Below are 18,117 nucleotides of genomic sequence, written 5' to 3' on the forward strand. Positions count from 1 at the left end.
GTGTAGAAGCTAATTCTAAGGCAGCACTGCTCCCATGGAACTTTCTGTGATGCTGGATGTGTTCTATAAATTTGAGTTGTCCAATATGGTAGCCATTAGCCATATGCAGGTACTGAATACTTGAAATGCAGTTAGTGTGACTAATAAACCTATTTTTTTCAAACTAATTTTAGTAGAGTTAAATTTAAATAGCCACAAATAGCTAGTGCAACCACACCGAACAGTGCAGCCCTAAAGCATCTGAGTAACGTGACGACTTTCTGATACAGTCGTTTTACAAACCGAAGAGGCACTCGGTCAGTGTTTGGTACAACCTGTCCTTGCTAACCTCCCTCTGCTCTCCCTTCTAGTTCCTGTCAAATGAAAATAAAAACAAAACTAAAAACGCAATAATAACAAAGCCCATGTGACTTTAACACCAGTCTCCCTCGAATGAAGCTAGTAATTTTTAGTATATGGGAGTGGTACAGTCGGACAAAAATGAAAGCCAGCCAAACAAAGAATTAGAAATAAGCATACTAGAAGTTATTTATGTTTAATGCTTAAAAGTCTGAATGCACAAACAATCTACCATTATAGAAGTACTGGTGGTCAATACGATGCATTAGAACTATGTACAATGCACAGTTTAGTATCAAAATCTTTCTACACTGTAGAGTTTTACGAAACTGTTAATGACATCAAACACTAAGCACTTAAGACACCATTTTTTTTTTCTGCTACCACATTAGGAACGTCAATGGACAGTCCATTTCAACTTGCAGCATCCATCCGTTTCTAGTATGAAATTAAGTAATTTTCTACTTACACAATAAAGTTTATCTACACAGTTCTCTTGATTTTGATCCATAGCAGCAAAGGCACTGTACATCAGCAGATCCACAGACTTAAAAAGATCTTTAAAGCATTCAAACAAAAAAATAATAAAAAAAAAGAGAGGAGTCACACATCATAGTTGAACAGCAACAACAACAACATAAAAGCTAACACAATGTTTCCGGCGCAATGGCACAGCCTGTGTCCATTTCGGGGACATCCAACTAAGACAGGGGAAGGACCGGAGGTAAAGCGAGCAAGTTCTCATCCCAGGTGAGAGTCCGTTCTTTCTGGTTTTCAGAGGGAGGTCCTTGCAAGTCTCCTCTGCTGTCCTCATTTTGTAAAAGACTGGACTTGGCACAGCAGGAGGACTCCTCCCCTGAATCCGCGCAGTTCCCAAAGAACATGCCAAAAAATAGCCTGTGATTTCTCGTAATGACAAAACTGCCCAAAGGTATACATCTCCCTTTGTAAAGAAACGTGGCAAAAATATCCAGAAGGGATTAAGTTCTCTCTTTAGGCCAAATTTAATTTGTTCATCTGTCTATAATACATTAAAAAAAGGAATTAAAAACTTAGTACAAAGACACTTGTCAACAAGTCAAAAATGAAAAAAAAAAGTCCAATTACTTTTATCAAATAGAATCTAAAGCTATAGATATATTGGTTAAAAGTTGTCCAGATAGACTCAAATGAATACGACGTGGCCTGTCATGTTCTAATTGTTCAAATTTCCAAACATTTAAAGTAAGTAGAAAACAAAACAAAACAAAAAATCTAACAACACAGCGACATATTGCTTCCATATGTAATTATACATTTCACATCTCTATACAGTCCTTAGTCTACATTTCGTGACATTTTTCATCAATTATGTTAAACCTTCCTTTCCCCTCCTTTGCCAAAAAAAGGGGGGGAGGGGTATCAAATACAACGCATCTTCATTATCAATGCAGGAGCAGACAGCTTTATTCAGTCAAAGTTAGAAAGCCTTCTTTAAACAAAATAAATATATTACAGATATAATACATAATTAAAGATTCCGTCACTGTTAAGTGTGGTAATTCCATGTTCTTCCAAGCAGAGCGCTGAAGATTTGGTATCACAGGTTCTTAAGGAGTATTCACAATTCAATAGCAAGGGAGGAAGTGGGGGTAAGAGATGGGATCAAACTCCACAACTGCAACGAGTATCTGACGTCCTTGGTTTTAGATGCGGGGGGAAGAAGATGATAGAACAAAGTGCTACAAGGAGAAGGGGTCCAGTTCGCATGAAGATTTGTCCTTAATAAATAACTTCATAAACCGTGGCCTTCTTATCCCCAGAGCCAGTGACAATGTATTTGTCATCCACAGAGATGTCACAGCTAAGCACCGATGAGGATTCTTTGGACTAGGAAAGAAACAAATACAAATGTTACCTACTGAAAGACAAACCCATGAGGTGGGACTGGACGACAGAGTAAAAACAAGCGTGTAGGTGTCCTGTTGTCCAAACAAGAGCAGCCCGCCAGGCAAGGCAGTCCCGGCCCGCCCTCAAAATGGCGGGGCCCAGGACACTCTAGGGACACCTCACCACGCTAGCCTACAGGCTCCTGCAATGGGGACATCAGCTGGCAGGCAAGCCAGCTGCACAAGCACAGGTTTTGAAGAAGTAAGGCCTGGTCTCGAACCCTCTTCTCCAGACAGGTAAGAGCAGAGTGTTCTTAGCATTCCCCACTTCCGTCAGATGGCTTGGAGGTCGGGCTGTGGAACACCAGGCCGGTCACTGAACCCTGGTGAAACTCCTACCTTACAAACAGGTCAGGACCGCTCACCTGCCTGCCACCTCAAGAGAGTTGCCTCAGAGTTCAAGTGGAAAATGTCATGGAAAACACTACATTTTTTGAAATTGGGAATGTAAAAATATTTCTAATAGAAAGCCCAATTCTCCTGTGTGAAAAAAGAATGTATATCTCCAAGTAGGGGGAGTTCAACAGTTAGAAGGAGAAATGTTCCATACTTAAGAGTCCTGGATACCATGCTCAACTCACCAACCACAAGGAGATCAAGGTCAACTTTGAACTGAACTGTGCTAAACGAATGAATGCTGCAGGATTTTAACCAGAACTCTGAAGACTTAAAAAATTAACACCTGATGTGCAGAAGCTAACCTACGGCCAGTGTTTCTCAAACTTTTTTCATTGTAACCTGTATTTTTTTTTTTAATGATTTTAATTATTTGTCAGGGAGAGCGAGCGAGCGAGAGAGCGAGAGAGCGCATGCACAAGCAGGCAGAGTGGCAGGCAGAGATGGAAAGAGAAGCAGACTCCCCGCTGAGCAAGGAGCCCAATGTGGGACTCAATCCCAGAATCCTGGGATCATGACCTGAGCCAAAGGCAGCGGCTTAACCGACTGAGCCACCCAGGCGTCCCAATTGACTGTAACCTGTAATTAATCCATTTTACTTCACAATCCAGTATACACAAAAGATACAACACTTTATGCTTACTATAAAAGAGCCACTCTAAGATTATAGATTTCCTTTTTTTTATTCCCAGTCCTTTTTGGGACCACCAGAAAGGTTGTGACCCATAATATTAACAATGTATACTATATTCAGTTATAAATTTCATGACAGCAATAATCAGCTACTTTTGTCCTATCGATCACCTGGCACAGTATTTTCACTCAATATATGTATTTTTGTATTATGCGTTGATCTACTCTATGATGACATAATACTACGCTCAAGAAAACTGCAAATCTGTTGTTGTCCCTTAAAAAAAAAAAAAAAAGCACATCTAAAAAATAACATCCCAAGTATAGGTTAAAAAAGAGAAGTGTTCTTTAAACTGCCTGTGAAATTTCCACATTCCAGCCAGGGAGAGCACAGAGACGATGAGTGTGCCCATGTTGATCACATCTACCATTTGGTCCTCCTACAAATAATTTCACACACTACACATTAAGTACCACTAAGTCAGTAAGAATAAACATTTCTGAAATTAATTAAGATTTACTAAACTTTCCACAACACTTCTTTGGGGAAAAAAAAAAAAAAATCAAAGAAATAACAATACTAATAGGAATATTCAGGCAAAATGCTCAACGTTTTTAAATAGAAGCACTTTAAAGACACAACACACACACACAAATCACAGAGGATGCAAAAACTCTAACGTATACATGGGACTGAGGCACGGAAAGCTGGTTAGTGCAATGGGCAGTGTCTCGGCCCTGGGTCGAAGAGAACTGGAGGTCACCCCCCCGCCCAGCTCCACACTGTGGGGCTGTGACACCACCCTCCCTCAGGCAAGGTAGTCTTCTCTTGCCCTACCTCCGAGGACACTCAGGAGCCTTATTAATCTGACAGAATGCACAGAGAGACTCTGGGTCAACCATCGCCATGCAGAGAGCACACACTAGATGGGAGCTGGACAAGTGTTACCTGGAATATACTGGCCCCATAAGGTGTTCTCCAGGCATTCAGAAGGTTGTCCTTTCCAGTGCTTACAAACCATTTGCCTACAGAAACAGTTTGGAAAAAGGTCTTGTTTGTGTTACTGTGTCAGATACCAGAGATTTGCTTTATAGCGCACAAACTATTCATGGAAAACTCTTCTAATTTGCAACAAAAGTTTCTTTTCACTGGAAACATAGAGCTCACTGTCCTAGATTTAGTGAGTCATTTATCCTTCCAACAATGGTAAGTGGATCGGCACATGGCATTAGAGACGCAGGCACATATGTACTTTGGAAGAGGGACAAGTTACTAAACCAAAGGAGTGGAGTGAGGACGCATCCGCGGGAGGGCAAAGGGGGTGGACTGTCACGGACAGGAAATGGACGGGAGGGGGCTGCTTACCACAATGGGCAAACTTGAGCGACAGGACGCAGCTCTCGTGGAGATGCAGCTGGTATTTGTCCGGCTTGGTGACGTGCAGCACTTCCACGTTACTGTTCTCCATCCCCACAGCCAGCCACTCTCCGGTTGGGCAGTAGCCCAGAGAAAAGATCTACGAGTGGAACAGTTCAGAGTGATGGTGCCTAGAGAAGAAACGCTGCCTCTCGCAGGAGGTACTGCTTCTTCTGAGGATACTATTTAAATTGTGAAGGAAGTCTAGATGATTCCAATTATATAAGAAGAAATCACAGCCAAATGGGTGATGCCCAAGTAACACATACATCTGCACAATATCATTTAATGAATCAATTAGGCAAAATTCAAAGAATACAAAGTAATGGTCTTTGCAGGAAAAACCTGCTAAAAGCTTATAAATGAGATTTTTTTCTAATCCTTTACTACACATTACTGTGTTTTGACAGAACTGAGTTATCTAACCCAGAGTCAAAAGGGACTTTGTCACATGGTATAGTCTGTCATGTATATCACAAAACTGTGTCTTCTGGAGTGTCCCGGGCCCACGCCTATACCTGTGAGGTGAAGTCGTGCTGCTGCAGCTGCCGCCCCTCACGCAGGTCCCAGGACCTGACCGTGTTGTCCAGGCCGCCCGTCCAGAGCTTGGTGCCGTCGTTAGAAATGTCAATACAGCTGGCCCCATCTGTGTGGCCCTGGAATTGCCTGAAAAATGTCAAAACAGAGGGAAAACCTTGAAAAAGTTAGTTCTTATGTGAACTCAATTCCGAGCTCGTCAGTGCAGCCACTGTGGAAAACAGTGTGGAGTTCTATAAAAAATTAAAAGGTGAATTACCATAAGACCCAGTGACTCCATGACTGGTATTTACCCAAAGAAAAGGAAAACACTAATTTGAAAAGATGTCCGCCCCCCTATGTTTACTGCAGCATTATTTACAATAGCCAAGATATGGAAGCAGCCCAAGTGTCCATTGATAGATGGGTAAAGAAGATATGGTATACATATAAGATGGAATATTATTCAGCCATAAAAAAGAGTAAGTCCTTGTCATTTGCAATAACATGGATGAATACAGAGTATAACACTAATTGAAATAAGTCAAAGAAAGATAAATACTATATGACTTCACTCATCTGTAAGAATTTAAGAAATAAAACAAATAAACAAATGAAGAAAAAAAGAGACAGACAAACAGACTTATACAAAGAACAAACTGATGGTTACAGAAGGGAAGTGGTGGGAGAATGGGTGAATGAGATGAAGGGAATTAAAAGTACATTTGTGGTGATGAGCACGGAGTCATGCACAGACTTGCTGAATCATGATTTTGTACACTTGAAACTACAATAACACTCAATGTTAATTCTACTTCAGTAAAAAAAAAAATTGAGAACTTCTCAGGGATCAGTTTCATTGTAGGTCTTACAGATTAGGTTTACTGTGTTTTCTAATTATTCAACTAAGAAAGCATATTCATAGAGAGATTCAGGTTTAACTGAGAGGTTCAATTTATTACACTTTTTATTTTTGAACACTTAGGGGTCTTTGACTGTCATACCAAAAAACAACTGATATAACCAAAGGGAAAAAAAAAAATCTCCAACTGAAATAAAAGAAAACACACAGCTATATGTATATGAACTAATCAAAAATACATCTAAGACTGATTTTATCATTGTAATATGAAGGAAAGGGTTTAAGAGGAGGTAAGGCATGTTATATGTTCCTTTCTACAAAAGCTATGGGGATGGCCACAGGAGTCACAGAGCAAATTTTGCCAGTGCGCAGTTATGCAACTGTAGCAGGCTGTGCAAGACCACAAAAAGGCTATGCTCTCAAGTAAGGCACATGGAAAGAAACTCAGTGTGGCTCAGCTGTTCCAGGAGCTGGCAGAATGTACAAAAGACACTGGGAAAAGAAGAGATTAGAAGCAGTTCCTCGTAAGAGCCTTACCCAAGATGAAACAAATGATGACCACTTTATTTTTGGAATCATGCATAGAGCTCAGTCCTGCAAAAAAATATCTGACAGATGGCCAGTAGAGGCCTCTTCTCCTTACATACTCCCCTTGACTTGCGGCTAGGCCAGATTACAACCTTCTCACACCCTTCAGCAAATCATACCTCATACTTCCTGCTCTCTCGGGTGCTGACATCTGGAGACTCATTTCAGGGCATTATCTACCAACACCAATGCCATATAATTTCACTTCTAAACAGACATCTCAGTGCATCGACCCATCCTTAATGGTGGGATTACAGATAATCTAGACCATTTCAGAGTGAAGCACAATGCTGAGGCCCGTAGCAGGGGTTCAGTGATAATCTACTGACAGAAGGCACATGTGGGATACACGTGGCATGGAGGACACTGCCCTGTGCTGTGAATCTTCTTGGGGAGTGTCTAGCGACAGTGACGGCTGGTTAGCAAGTGCAGATGGCAAATTATAGACGTCTAACGAGCTCATGAGGTCATGGGAACATGATGTACATTAATTATGTAAAAATGACCTCATTTTTTTAAAAAACCCAAATCAGTGATACTTAGGATAATGTCCAAAAAAAAACAAAACAAAGAAAGAGAACAATCCCTCATTTGGTAAGTTCAAAAGTTCAAAGGCAGAAAATAAGATTTTACAGCAGTAATTTGTTTCTAGACTTTTTTCTTTTTTTAAGATTTTATTTGTTTATTGAAGAGAGTGAGACAGAGATAGTGAGAGAGGGCAGGAGCAGGGAGGAGAGGGAGAAACAGGCCACCTGCTGAGCAGGCAGCCGGATGCGGGACTCAATCCCAGGAGACTCAGATCATAACCTAAACTGCAGGCAGTCACTTAACCAACTGAGCCACCCAGGCGCCCTCTAGCCACCTTTCAAATGAGCCTGTTCCTAACACATTTTAGTAGAATTCTATTTCATTGTTTTAGACACACACAGCTCTTTGGCACAGAGTGGTAAAATCGGCTCCCTCGCGTGCCCTGGGCAGGGATCTTGCTGACCCACCTCACCAGTGTCTGGTTGTGCAGGTCCCAGACGGCGATGTTACCGTCACTGCAGCACGAGAAGCAGACCTTGGAGTCGGGGCTGATGGCCAGAGCGTAGCACGCGGGGGCCGAAGACGTCAGCTCTGCCTTGATGCGTGGGGTGGGAGCCGCCAGGTCCCAGATGGACAGAGTGCTGGCCTCCCCTCCCACGATGAGGGTGCGACCGTCAGGGAGCAATCGGCAGGAACGGATGTAGTTATCCCTGTTCTGTAGAGACAAAAACCATCAAGAGATCACTCATGAGGAAAGGAAAACAGCATTAACATGAGAGCAGAAATCCATAAAAGTATTGTGTTCCCTCCTGGTTTTAATGAGCCATTTTTACTTATGACAATGATAAAGTGGATTAATGCTAGAAAATTACATGAAATTAGGGAAGTACTTAAACTTGATCTACAAATTTAGTGCTGAGATATTTAATCTTAATTAGCATGAAAATGCAAAGATCTAGACCCAACTCCCACCACCACTAACCAAATCACCCAGCTGCCTGACTCATTTGCGCACACACACACATACACACACACACACCCCCCAACGCAGGAGCGCACGAGTCCTGGACAGCAGTGGTTGATCAAGCAGCATCAACTGGAGGCAAAATTTGATCGAGGAATATTAAGGGAGGGGGAGTGAGAAAAAAGGTCCTTCCAACGTGAGGGTCTGGGAATGTTGTGTACAACAAATATGTCAAACCAACCTAACATTGTGGAGCAGCAGAAATTCCACTGCTGGTTTAAGGAAGAATGTCCAGCAGAAGTTTTATAAATGATGGAAGGACAAACGCCCAAGACACAGGCAAGGGAATAGTCTACTGTCTGCGCAGAAAGCAGGACGTTACTCTGGTAATGTCACCCTGTGACAGACCGAGAGGTGCGCTCTCACAGAAGCCCTCCTGGGCTTTTAACGTTTCTTATACTCCTTTATCAGACCGGAAAACGGGTAGTGAGCCTGTGCCCACGAATTGGGCAGGACTCATGAAAGTTGTACTCTCCACATGAAGGGCCACAAACCACCGAAGACAATTACCCACTTGGAATCAATTCCATGTGTTGCCCGTTCAACCAAGTCTCTCACTATTCCATCCCGTTTTCTGAATGAAGGTGCCTCCATGTTCGCTCACCAGACAGTCGAGCTGAGAGACGGGGCTCTTGTTGCCGGGGTGGCTGATGTCCCAGACCTTGACGCAGCCCTTGCCGCCCGTGTACACGTGTCTCGTGGGGTTGCTGATGGTCACCGCGCACACCACCTCCCCGTGGTTCAGGGTGTTGATCTGGCGCGCGTGCCGGGGGATTCCGGGTCCGATGAGGGCGTCGGGGGGGAAAGGGACAGGCTGCATCTGGCCGTCTGCGGTGACGTGGAAGGAGTACGCTCTACGGTAGTGCAGTGGGAGAAGGAAAAGTAGGAGCGGAAGGTGAAAAACATTAGTTAACTGATCAGTGTGAGGAGATGAGAAAGAAAACTTTTTCAGTGTAACTTTATAATTTGCAAGTAAGTCAAATTTACCTGGTACAAAAGAGAAAACCTAATTTTCAGAGCTAGACCTACGATCAAATGTCAGGTCGACTCTTCACTAACTGGTGTGTGGCATTAAGTAGTCACTGAGCCTCTCTGAACCTCAGTTCTCATCTTTCAAAGGGAGAGAATGCTACCTACACTTCACAGAGAATTACATAAGAAAGTCAACATTAGTATAGTATCTATCTAGTAAAGCCAACACCTAGTATATTCAGGACACTCTGCAAACTTGCTCTGTTTTCTACTTTGGGTGACCCAGAAGCCTGTGATACTATTTCTGCCTGTATATGAATTCACGCCAATCAAGTGATTTACTAATGGAGATCAATGAGTCAAAACGATCAAGCTCCAAGGAGTTGAGTCTCTAGGCCCACAGTGAAACGACAGCTGTGACCCCAGCACACGCACCACAATAAGTCCTATCGGACTTGACAATCATTAATGCAAGTAATTCCTGATGAAATTAGGACCTGTAAAGGCGTCCTGTGTGACTACCCCAAAGGCCCACCTATAAGTGCCTATCATCAGCTCCAACTCCAGTTCATCTCCAAGGAAAGCTCTACACTTATGAAAACATTTGGTTCTAAATGCAACTTCCATTCGAACATCTCCCTCGAGATCTCTATTCTTAGGGTGCTGAGGTCAGGGTGGACACATCAGTGAGGCTGTGTGATGCACGGGGTGGGGACAGGGAGCTGGGCCTGTCTTCTATCATGGGCAATAGCCCATTTTGGAAATTATGTCATTCTGCTTTGGCATGAAGCTTTGGAATGTGCTCTGTTTATAGGACGAAGTTTGGGAAAGACATGCCAAGGGAAAGCATCTGTGGGTGCACAAAGGACTGGAGCTTGGACCTCTCAGGGAAGTTTTAGAATCAAAACAGTTTATGGCACCTTAATGCAAAAAGCTACAGGCTAGCCACATTCATCAAAACTCGTCCCATTACTAAGGACCTCATCCCCCTCCGAACTGTCCCCAGGAGGGATGACGCAGTATGTGGCCATGGAAGACGTGGTGCCAGATAGCAGAGGGCATTTTCCTTCTCGGTAACAACAGAGAAGCAGAGGCCCAGCCCGTAGCAGAAACGTGGTACGTGGCACTGCTGGCGGGGAAGGAGGCGGAAGCTCGGGAGACAAGAGACAGAAGACATGTCCTCGGTCAAATCAACAGGACTTGGGAGACACACTGAACCGGTGACCTGGGAGAGGTGGGAAGGAGGGCTCTCAGGCTCAGAACCCACGAGATTCAGGGGGACAACATGTTAGTGAAGAGACAGAGAAGCATGACCAAAAGCTACACACTCAAGGAGCTAACTGGTTTGGTTTTCTTTAATTTAAGGGCAGCTGGGAATCCAAAGAGTTCAACAGTAAGCAGAGTACTGTGACTCAGGTGAGAGGTTAGGTTAGAAAGACAACGTGCGCTTATTGACTAAGAAGTGAGAGTGGAAGCTAAGGGAGCAGAGCAGTAATGCCATAGCAGATCATACAGTGAGGGGACGAACGCAGGATTTAGGGGGCTGCTTACATCTATGGACCCTCCAGCAAGAGCAGTCGGAGACACAGATGATTGAGAGAGATGGCAAGTCCAGAGATAGGAGAAGATGGTCAATCACTTGACAACGTATTAAGAGATTCAACGATTCAACACAAATTTCTTGGGTATCCCCGTGTGCCAAGCACCATATTTGTAGGGTTACAACAGAAGAAAAACAAACAAACCCTGCATCCCTGGTTCTCCTGAGTTTACAGCCTGTGGGAGTAGGCAGCAGGTAGGTCGAGGGGCAGACTGATTAGTGAGATAATCACATAAATAAATATAACAGTGTCAGAAGGTCAACGCGATGAATAGTGGACATGCCTGGTACTGTGGGATTTGACGGGGTGAGGCAATGGGGCTTCGATACAAAGACAAGATGGTGTGAAGGGGCGGGGCATGGCAAATACGAAGGCCACAGTGAGACGGAACGTTTGGTATCCATTTAGTCAGAAACTAGTTATTGAATGCCTACTCTGAACCTGGTACTATCAAAGATGCTGGGAAATCAGGGGTGAACAAAGTCTCTATCCTCCAGGGTCAACATCTAGAAGGGAAAGCAAATACCATATATAAGCAGAAAAATAAGTAACCTCAGATCCCCATCAGATGGCAAGACACACACACACACACACACACACACACACACCCCACACGCACGCACGCGGCACAGGTCTGGGGTACCATGTGAGAAGAGACAAGATGAAAGGACGCAGGCCCTGGTACACATTGGGGGTGGGGGGGTGGGGGAGGAATGTGGAACATGGAGGTAGAGGAACAATGCAGAGTCCCTAAAGCAGAAACAAGTGAGAACACTAGTGTGTACTGAGTGGCAAGGGGCAGGCTGGAGAGACAGAGGGCAGGCAGCAGGAAAAAACCCTGGTGGGCCGTGATGAGGAATGCACATTATCCTGGGTGGAGTGGGAAGTTACTGGGACTTCTCGGCAGGGAATAACAGGATTCAGTTCATGTTTTAAAGTGCTATTCTGGCTGCTGGGTGAAGAATGGATTGGAGGTGACAGAACGGGAAGAGGAGCCTAGACAGGAGGTCTGTGCCTGGGAGACAGTCCGACAGCTGGGAACAGATGTGCGGTTCTAAAGATCACTCCGGCTGGGTGGAAGCAGAGAAGGCTGTGCTGGATGGGTCACCTGGGTTCTGGAAGTGACACAGTGAGGGGGGCGGGGACGAGATCCTTCCTTGTGAGCCTTTTAAACAGTCAAGGACAGCTACAGCTGGCCAAGCAGTGGTCCACAGCTACAGGGGTCCAAGCCCCATGACTGGGGGCTGACCTTGCGAACACCAGACTCCTGTGGAATGAGGGTGGCTCCAAGGAGGAAGACCCTAAGTCAGTGCCAAGTCTTTAATAAAAAGGAAATCCCCCAACAAGGCGTAAGGGTAGGTAGAATCCATGACACAAGCCTGAAAGAGCCAGAGTTTTCTCACAAAAAGATAAAGGAGCTCAGTTCTAGAAAAGACTGGTGGTGGGGGCGGCAGAGGGGTGGGGAGGATGACACAGCCTTTATCACCCATCACTGGCTCTGAAGATTCAAGGATATGAAACAAACCAAGGGGCACCCCCTCAGAGAGCTGCAGGTGGAGGGGGTTCCTTGGGGAGAGAACCAGGTGCCAATCAGGCAAGGAGGGGAAGGCAGCAGTGGTCTCAGAGAAAGGCTGAGGTTCTGAAGGATGACGATGGAGAAAAAGGCTATTGATTTAGCAATGAAAGAGGTCATGAGACTAAATCTTAAAGGAAAGGAGAGGAAGGTTATTCCACACTTAGATGGTCTCATACATTCTTAATGATAATTTACTTGAAAAGCCATCCCTTCTCTTCTCCCTAGTATCACTAAGTGGTTTTTAAGGAGCTTTGAGAATTTAAATAGTTAAGAAACCAGACACAAGATTTCTTTCGAGGTTTTTGATAGGATATTCTTCAACTCAACCACAAAGCACTCTGTGAGCACCTACTATGTTCCTGGAACCCCCTTTAACAAGAATGTCAAGAGCCTACTTACACTAAGGATGTAATGCAGCCCTCTGCTTGCTATTAGTACATGTAAGATACTCAAGACTGGAAAGAATAAAACTCTAGTAAGAATCTTATCAGATTTCAACTAACTCTGACGTGTAGCTGGCGAAGTGTACTGGAATGTGTAACGAAAGCCAGACTCTAGAAATCAGAAACCCAGGCTTGACGAACTCCTCTTTTTCTACCCGATTCAATGGATCGGTAAGGCCTCTCAGCCACATGGATAGAGACGTCATGCTAAGAACACAAAACAAGGTAAGGCACTGGCCTTGCCCACTAGCAGCTTCTAATCTAGGAAGTTTGATGAGAAAAGCAAAGAAGTGGCCACAATACCAGATGAAATATGAGAAGTGGGAAGTTCTGTGGTGGTTCAAGACAAAGCTGAGGTCTCGATAGTGACATGGTTCTAGAGATGGGTTTTGCAGAATGGAGGGATTCTCACAGAGGAGGGAGGAAGACGGAAAAACAATTTGGGGGGGAGGCGGGCAGAAAGAGCAGAGCAAGGGCTCTCAAAGGATGGGGAGCAATGATGGAAATTCCTGGGCTGGTTTTAATACAAAGAATTCATTTGTTCAATAACCACCCCAGGGTTAAGTGGTTGGAGGAGCTGGCCTGAGCACAGTCTGATCAAATGCATCAGGAATATATACATTTATACTACACACACACACACACACACACACACACACACACACACTCACACTGCTGTCTATCTGCTAGAAAAGGGAGGGCTGTAAAAAGGGAGGGCCTGCAAGGCCAGCCTAAGAACGCCACAAACAGAATTCACTAAAGGGTTTTTTGGAGGGGGAACTGGGGCAACGGACAATAAATTTGATCGCAAGGAATACAGTTGGCCAGGAGGACTAAGAGACAATGATTCCAATCATCTAGATGCAAGGTACTGGGGGACCTGAACCAGGCTAGTTCCCAAGGAAGACAGTAAAAGTAACAGTGGATGTAAAATTCTGCAGGACTTAACGAGTAAGATGTGAGGAAGGAGCCAATAATAATTGAGTTTCTGAGCTTAGGAAACAAGGATCAGAATACCAATCAATACTCCTGATGGGCAATGTGGGAGGAAGGCCTCGTCTGGAGAAGAAGCATCATGATATGCTGACTTTGACGTGCAGATAACACACACGCAAGATGTCTGAGATGTCCAGCGCATAACTACAGATGTAGGGCTGGAGGGATAGGGTGCAGGGAACACAGTGGACTCTTCCACCAAAACACACACACCCAGACATACAGACACACAAGCACGTGTGTGCACAGCAGGTGAAAGCACTAAAAGCTAAGAATGGCTAAGAAAGACGGTAAAGAGAACAGAAGCACCTTGGACTTTCTGACAGAACTACATCTCCACCAAGGCATCTGCAAATCGCTCTTTTTAAAAACATGTGCACCGAAGATGCTATTTTACCTGAAACATCATCTTTCGATGAAAACCCAGCATATTTAAAGAAGGTCCTTGGCCTTCCCACCCCCAACCTCATTTACTCTCCCTAAAAGGTCCAGTTCTAGAATGTTGAACTCATCTGTCTCATACTTCGCAACGCCTTCTCCAAAGTTTTCAATGTCTCACGAGATGGGACAAGACCTTAAATTCACAATAAAAGATCTGGCCATTGTGCTTTATAAAGTATGCTAGAAAATCAGGCTCGAAGTGGCATATGAACCCACTCGTACATCAGCCAGCCAACAAATACTGCTAAGGGCTTACTGTGTCTCAAGCATTGTTCCTATTTTGAAAAATCCCGCTTTACAAAAACAAATAGAACACCACGGTAAATTTTCTGAATTATGAGCAGCTGAAAACCAACAAACCTGTGCTCTTCTCTCATGGCTCCATCCATATGCCATGTCCCACGATGTAGTTAGTACTATGGTTTTAATTGAATAGTTTTACCCTATTTATAAATGTCTCATTTAAGTAATAGGTGAGGAGGAAAGTCCATTTCGGGCTTACGTCAAAATTAAACTACGTTGTCATTCCAATTACAAGCTGAATGCAACTTTTACTAATTCACCAGAATAGACAAGAGGATCCAATGTGAATTATTAAATAAATGCTACTTTATTCATTAGTTGGTGACATGCATTTAATTATAACTTTTGATAACATCTAACAATTCATTCTGTAAAAGTTAATTAGGACAGAGATGCACAACTGCTTTGAGTCTTTCTGGAAAAAGGCAGTTTACTTTGTGTGTACAGTAGGGGAAGCCTTTAGGTGACTCATTATGTTTCATGTTATAGCACAAAAAAGTCGTTTCTCTTGAAACACACACAGAAGACAAAGTTTCACAATTCTGTATCTTAAGATCTGACGAGCCACCTGTTATCATTACTTCCTCTGAGAAATCGGTAATAAAAATATATTATCTCTTTATGCATAAATGAATGTGAATTTACATGTCTTGACATCCTCTTAATAAAGACACACCAATGACAGGAATGTAGAGTCTATTTACTCCAATCTAATTTTCCTGGGTCATTTCTGCCCACTACAGAAATGCAGTTCAGTTCAACTGCATAAGCACCTGAAAAGCTGATAATGACCTAGGGCAAAGCTAAACCGGAAATGAGGCTGCGGTTGACTGAGGAGTCCCATATGCCAAACACCATCCCAAACGCATGAGATATTATCTTACATTACTCTTACGCCCCGTCTGTCAAGGCAGGTGCCATCCTCGGTTTATAGATGAGCCAACTGAAGCTCCCCAAGTTAAGACACTGTCCTCCAGTTCTCAACTGGCAGAGTAAAAATTCAAATTTTGACCTGTCACATCCCAGAACTCAACTTTGTTGACCCCACCATGCTCTCTTTGGGACTCCTAATGTCATCTGCCAACTGCATGACATGTGGCTCTATCACTCCCAGGAATGAAAATTTGCAACCATCCTCAAACCCATCCACCTTCCCAAAAGAATCTCAACAATTTGATAATTCTGGGGGAAGAAAGGGAGTCCCACTCAAGGCTCAGAGAAATGCCTCCCGAATCAGACCAGCTCTAACTCAACAGTGGTTCAGATGGACCAAAGTGAAATCAAGACCGTCCTTCTTCTTTACAGGCACCTAAGCTCCCTTCCCCTCTCTTCACCCCGCAGGGTTCGGGGCAGTATTGCACTAGTGGTTACACCACAGCCCTGGTGCCACAGCTAGTCAACCACATGGTAACTACACAGTACCTGAACATGGGATGATACCCTTTCCCTAAAGAAACCTCTCCTTCCCCACAGGTTCATGTGGAACTCAGAGGGATTTGAGTTATTTGATTAATCCTATGACCTTGTTATTTAATCACTGCCCGAAAGAGACCAAACTTTCACCTTCAAATACATCAGAGCGCTCGGTCAACAAGACTTCTAAGTCAGTCAACAACTATTTGCAGAACACACACAAATACACAGAACTTTATGGTAATGGGTATTTATACCTTTGATTCTCAGGGAACTCAAAGTCTAATTTGCCTTGCCTCCCTTATTAATCAGTCAAATATTTACGGAGCAACTTGGCTATGGAGCCAGCACTGTGATGCAACAGGGGAAGTTTAGCACAGAACTGTACCGAAGTAAGTTACACCAAGAAGTCACCTACAGGAAATAACACAGTGACAACTAAGCACCTGAGTGTACAGCAGAGAATAAAGAAGCAGTCAGAGATCGGAGAAGAAAGAAACGGGCTGGCTCACCTGTGCGCACTCTCTCCCCCTCAGTTAAAAAGTATGTACTGTGAGCACCAGGTACCAGGTACCACTCTAGGCACCGGAGCTACTCCTATAACCGAACAGCAAAGAGTTCTGTTCTGCTCTCACAAACTTACATTCAAGCAGGGAGAAGCAGATCACAGCTACAGACAGGTAGAAAAGAACAACAATGGGGAGAGGAAGCGAGAGAAGGATGCTCTTTTAGATAGGACTGCAAGGGCAGAATGCTCTAATAAGTGACACTTTAGCAGACACTTTTGAAGTGAGACAAGAAGCCACAGGAAAAGTGCTGCAGGAAGGACCAGTAAGACCAAATGCCCCGAGGCAGCCAAGCCACCAAGGAAGCCTTGGGGAGAAGGGACTTACTGGCTACTGAGGGTCAAGTGTGGGTAGCACAGGCTGAGGAGAAAGCACCAGCTCGGGGAAGCAGCACATGGACGGTGTGTGTGGTGACAGACAGGATGCCAGCGGGAAGAGCCAGGAGCATACACACCCGTGGGGAACTAGTAAGGCAGGAAGGGTCTGTGGGGATGCTTCCTGAAGACAGGAGAGAGGAAGCAAGCTAGGATTTTAAAGGAAGAGTGGTGTTATTTTATAGTCAAGTCTTTGTATCTGGGAAGATGAAGACAGAGAGCAGGAGAACCGTGCGTAGGTAGTCATAAAAAGGTGTGCGGGACTGAAATGGAAGGCTGTGGAATGAGGTATGGTGAGAGATTAGAATGTACAAGAAGAGGCTGGAAAAGCTGATGCGTGCGTTTTGCCTTCGTAACTCAAGGGGGCTGTGAATACAGATGCTCCAAATATCCAGCTCCTGGGACAAGAAGCCAAATAAGCAAAGCCACCTTTCCTATGAACAAAACTGAGCATAAGACCACACTTCTTTCTTTTCACAGCCTTTGAAGTTTGGCATGTCTTTTCCCAACACGCTCAAATTTTGAGCATCCAGGTTTGCACATAGGACGTTTTTTCTTCAAGGCAACAAAAGAATTCAGTAACAGACGTAGAGCAGACCTGACTGCTGGAGATGTCTCAGTAATTTGCATTTCCATATTAGAAGCTCAAGATTTTAAATTGAAAATACAAAACCCCACCTCATTACTTCTTTTCTTGTGTGAGAGAAAATGGAAATTCTTTGCAAGGGAAAAAAATCAAACAGAAACAAAAAAAACCACATCGAGCTCCAGGAGCTCCCCTACACTGCCTAGCAGTGATCAGCCAGAAAGGCCGGCAAGGGCCTGGGGTCTGGAGCACGGTGGGGAGCATGAGGCTCAGAGGTACTCACGGTTTTCCTCCCGGAATGCCTGTCAGGTTCGGAGGTATGGCTGGTACGCGCATGTGATGGTGTGGATCAAATCCAACCTAGAATTTTCCCAAGCAAAACAACAAAAACACACAAAATTACATTAACTCATTTCAGCCTCCTCAATACCTCTCTAGATCTTGGGAGAATACAAACTTTAAATACGATTTTTAGAGGTACACATACAAAAGTATCTACTAATGAAAAGACAGGATGTTCATGACTTTAGGGGTAACATACCTGGGGATGGAATATACATGAAAAAAATTACTTGTTTAATTTTTGAAGTTTATGAAGGAAACACAGGGTTCACT

General features: G+C 44.0%; 1 protein-coding gene across 11 annotated transcripts in view; it reads right to left on the minus strand.

The window, feature by feature from the left end:
* Window positions 1-1,767: 1,767 nt before the first annotated feature.
* The window catches only part of LOC131812072 (transducin-like enhancer protein 4), a 141,623-nt gene continuing 125,273 nt past the window's right edge, over window positions 1,768-18,117 (minus strand). For all 11 annotated transcript variants that reach the window (XM_059141116.1, XM_059141115.1, XM_059141119.1 and 8 more), the window contains 7 exons: window positions 17,786-17,862; window positions 8,836-9,085; window positions 7,675-7,922; window positions 5,232-5,379; window positions 4,663-4,813; window positions 4,246-4,322; window positions 1,768-2,208 (listed from right to left, as the gene is read on the minus strand). In XM_059141116.1, coding sequence (XP_058997099.1) covers window positions 2,101-2,208; window positions 4,246-4,322; window positions 4,663-4,813; window positions 5,232-5,379; window positions 7,675-7,922; window positions 8,836-9,085; window positions 17,786-17,862 — 1,059 coding nt within the window. In that variant the 3' untranslated portion in view covers window positions 1,768-2,100. The remainder of the gene's footprint in view (window positions 2,209-4,245; window positions 4,323-4,662; window positions 4,814-5,231; window positions 5,380-7,674; window positions 7,923-8,835; window positions 9,086-17,785; window positions 17,863-18,117) is intronic.

Source organism: Mustela lutreola, chromosome 12, assembly GCF_030435805.1.
Source record: "Mustela lutreola isolate mMusLut2 chromosome 12, mMusLut2.pri, whole genome shotgun sequence".
NCBI lineage: Eukaryota > Metazoa > Chordata > Mammalia > Carnivora > Mustelidae > Mustela > Mustela lutreola.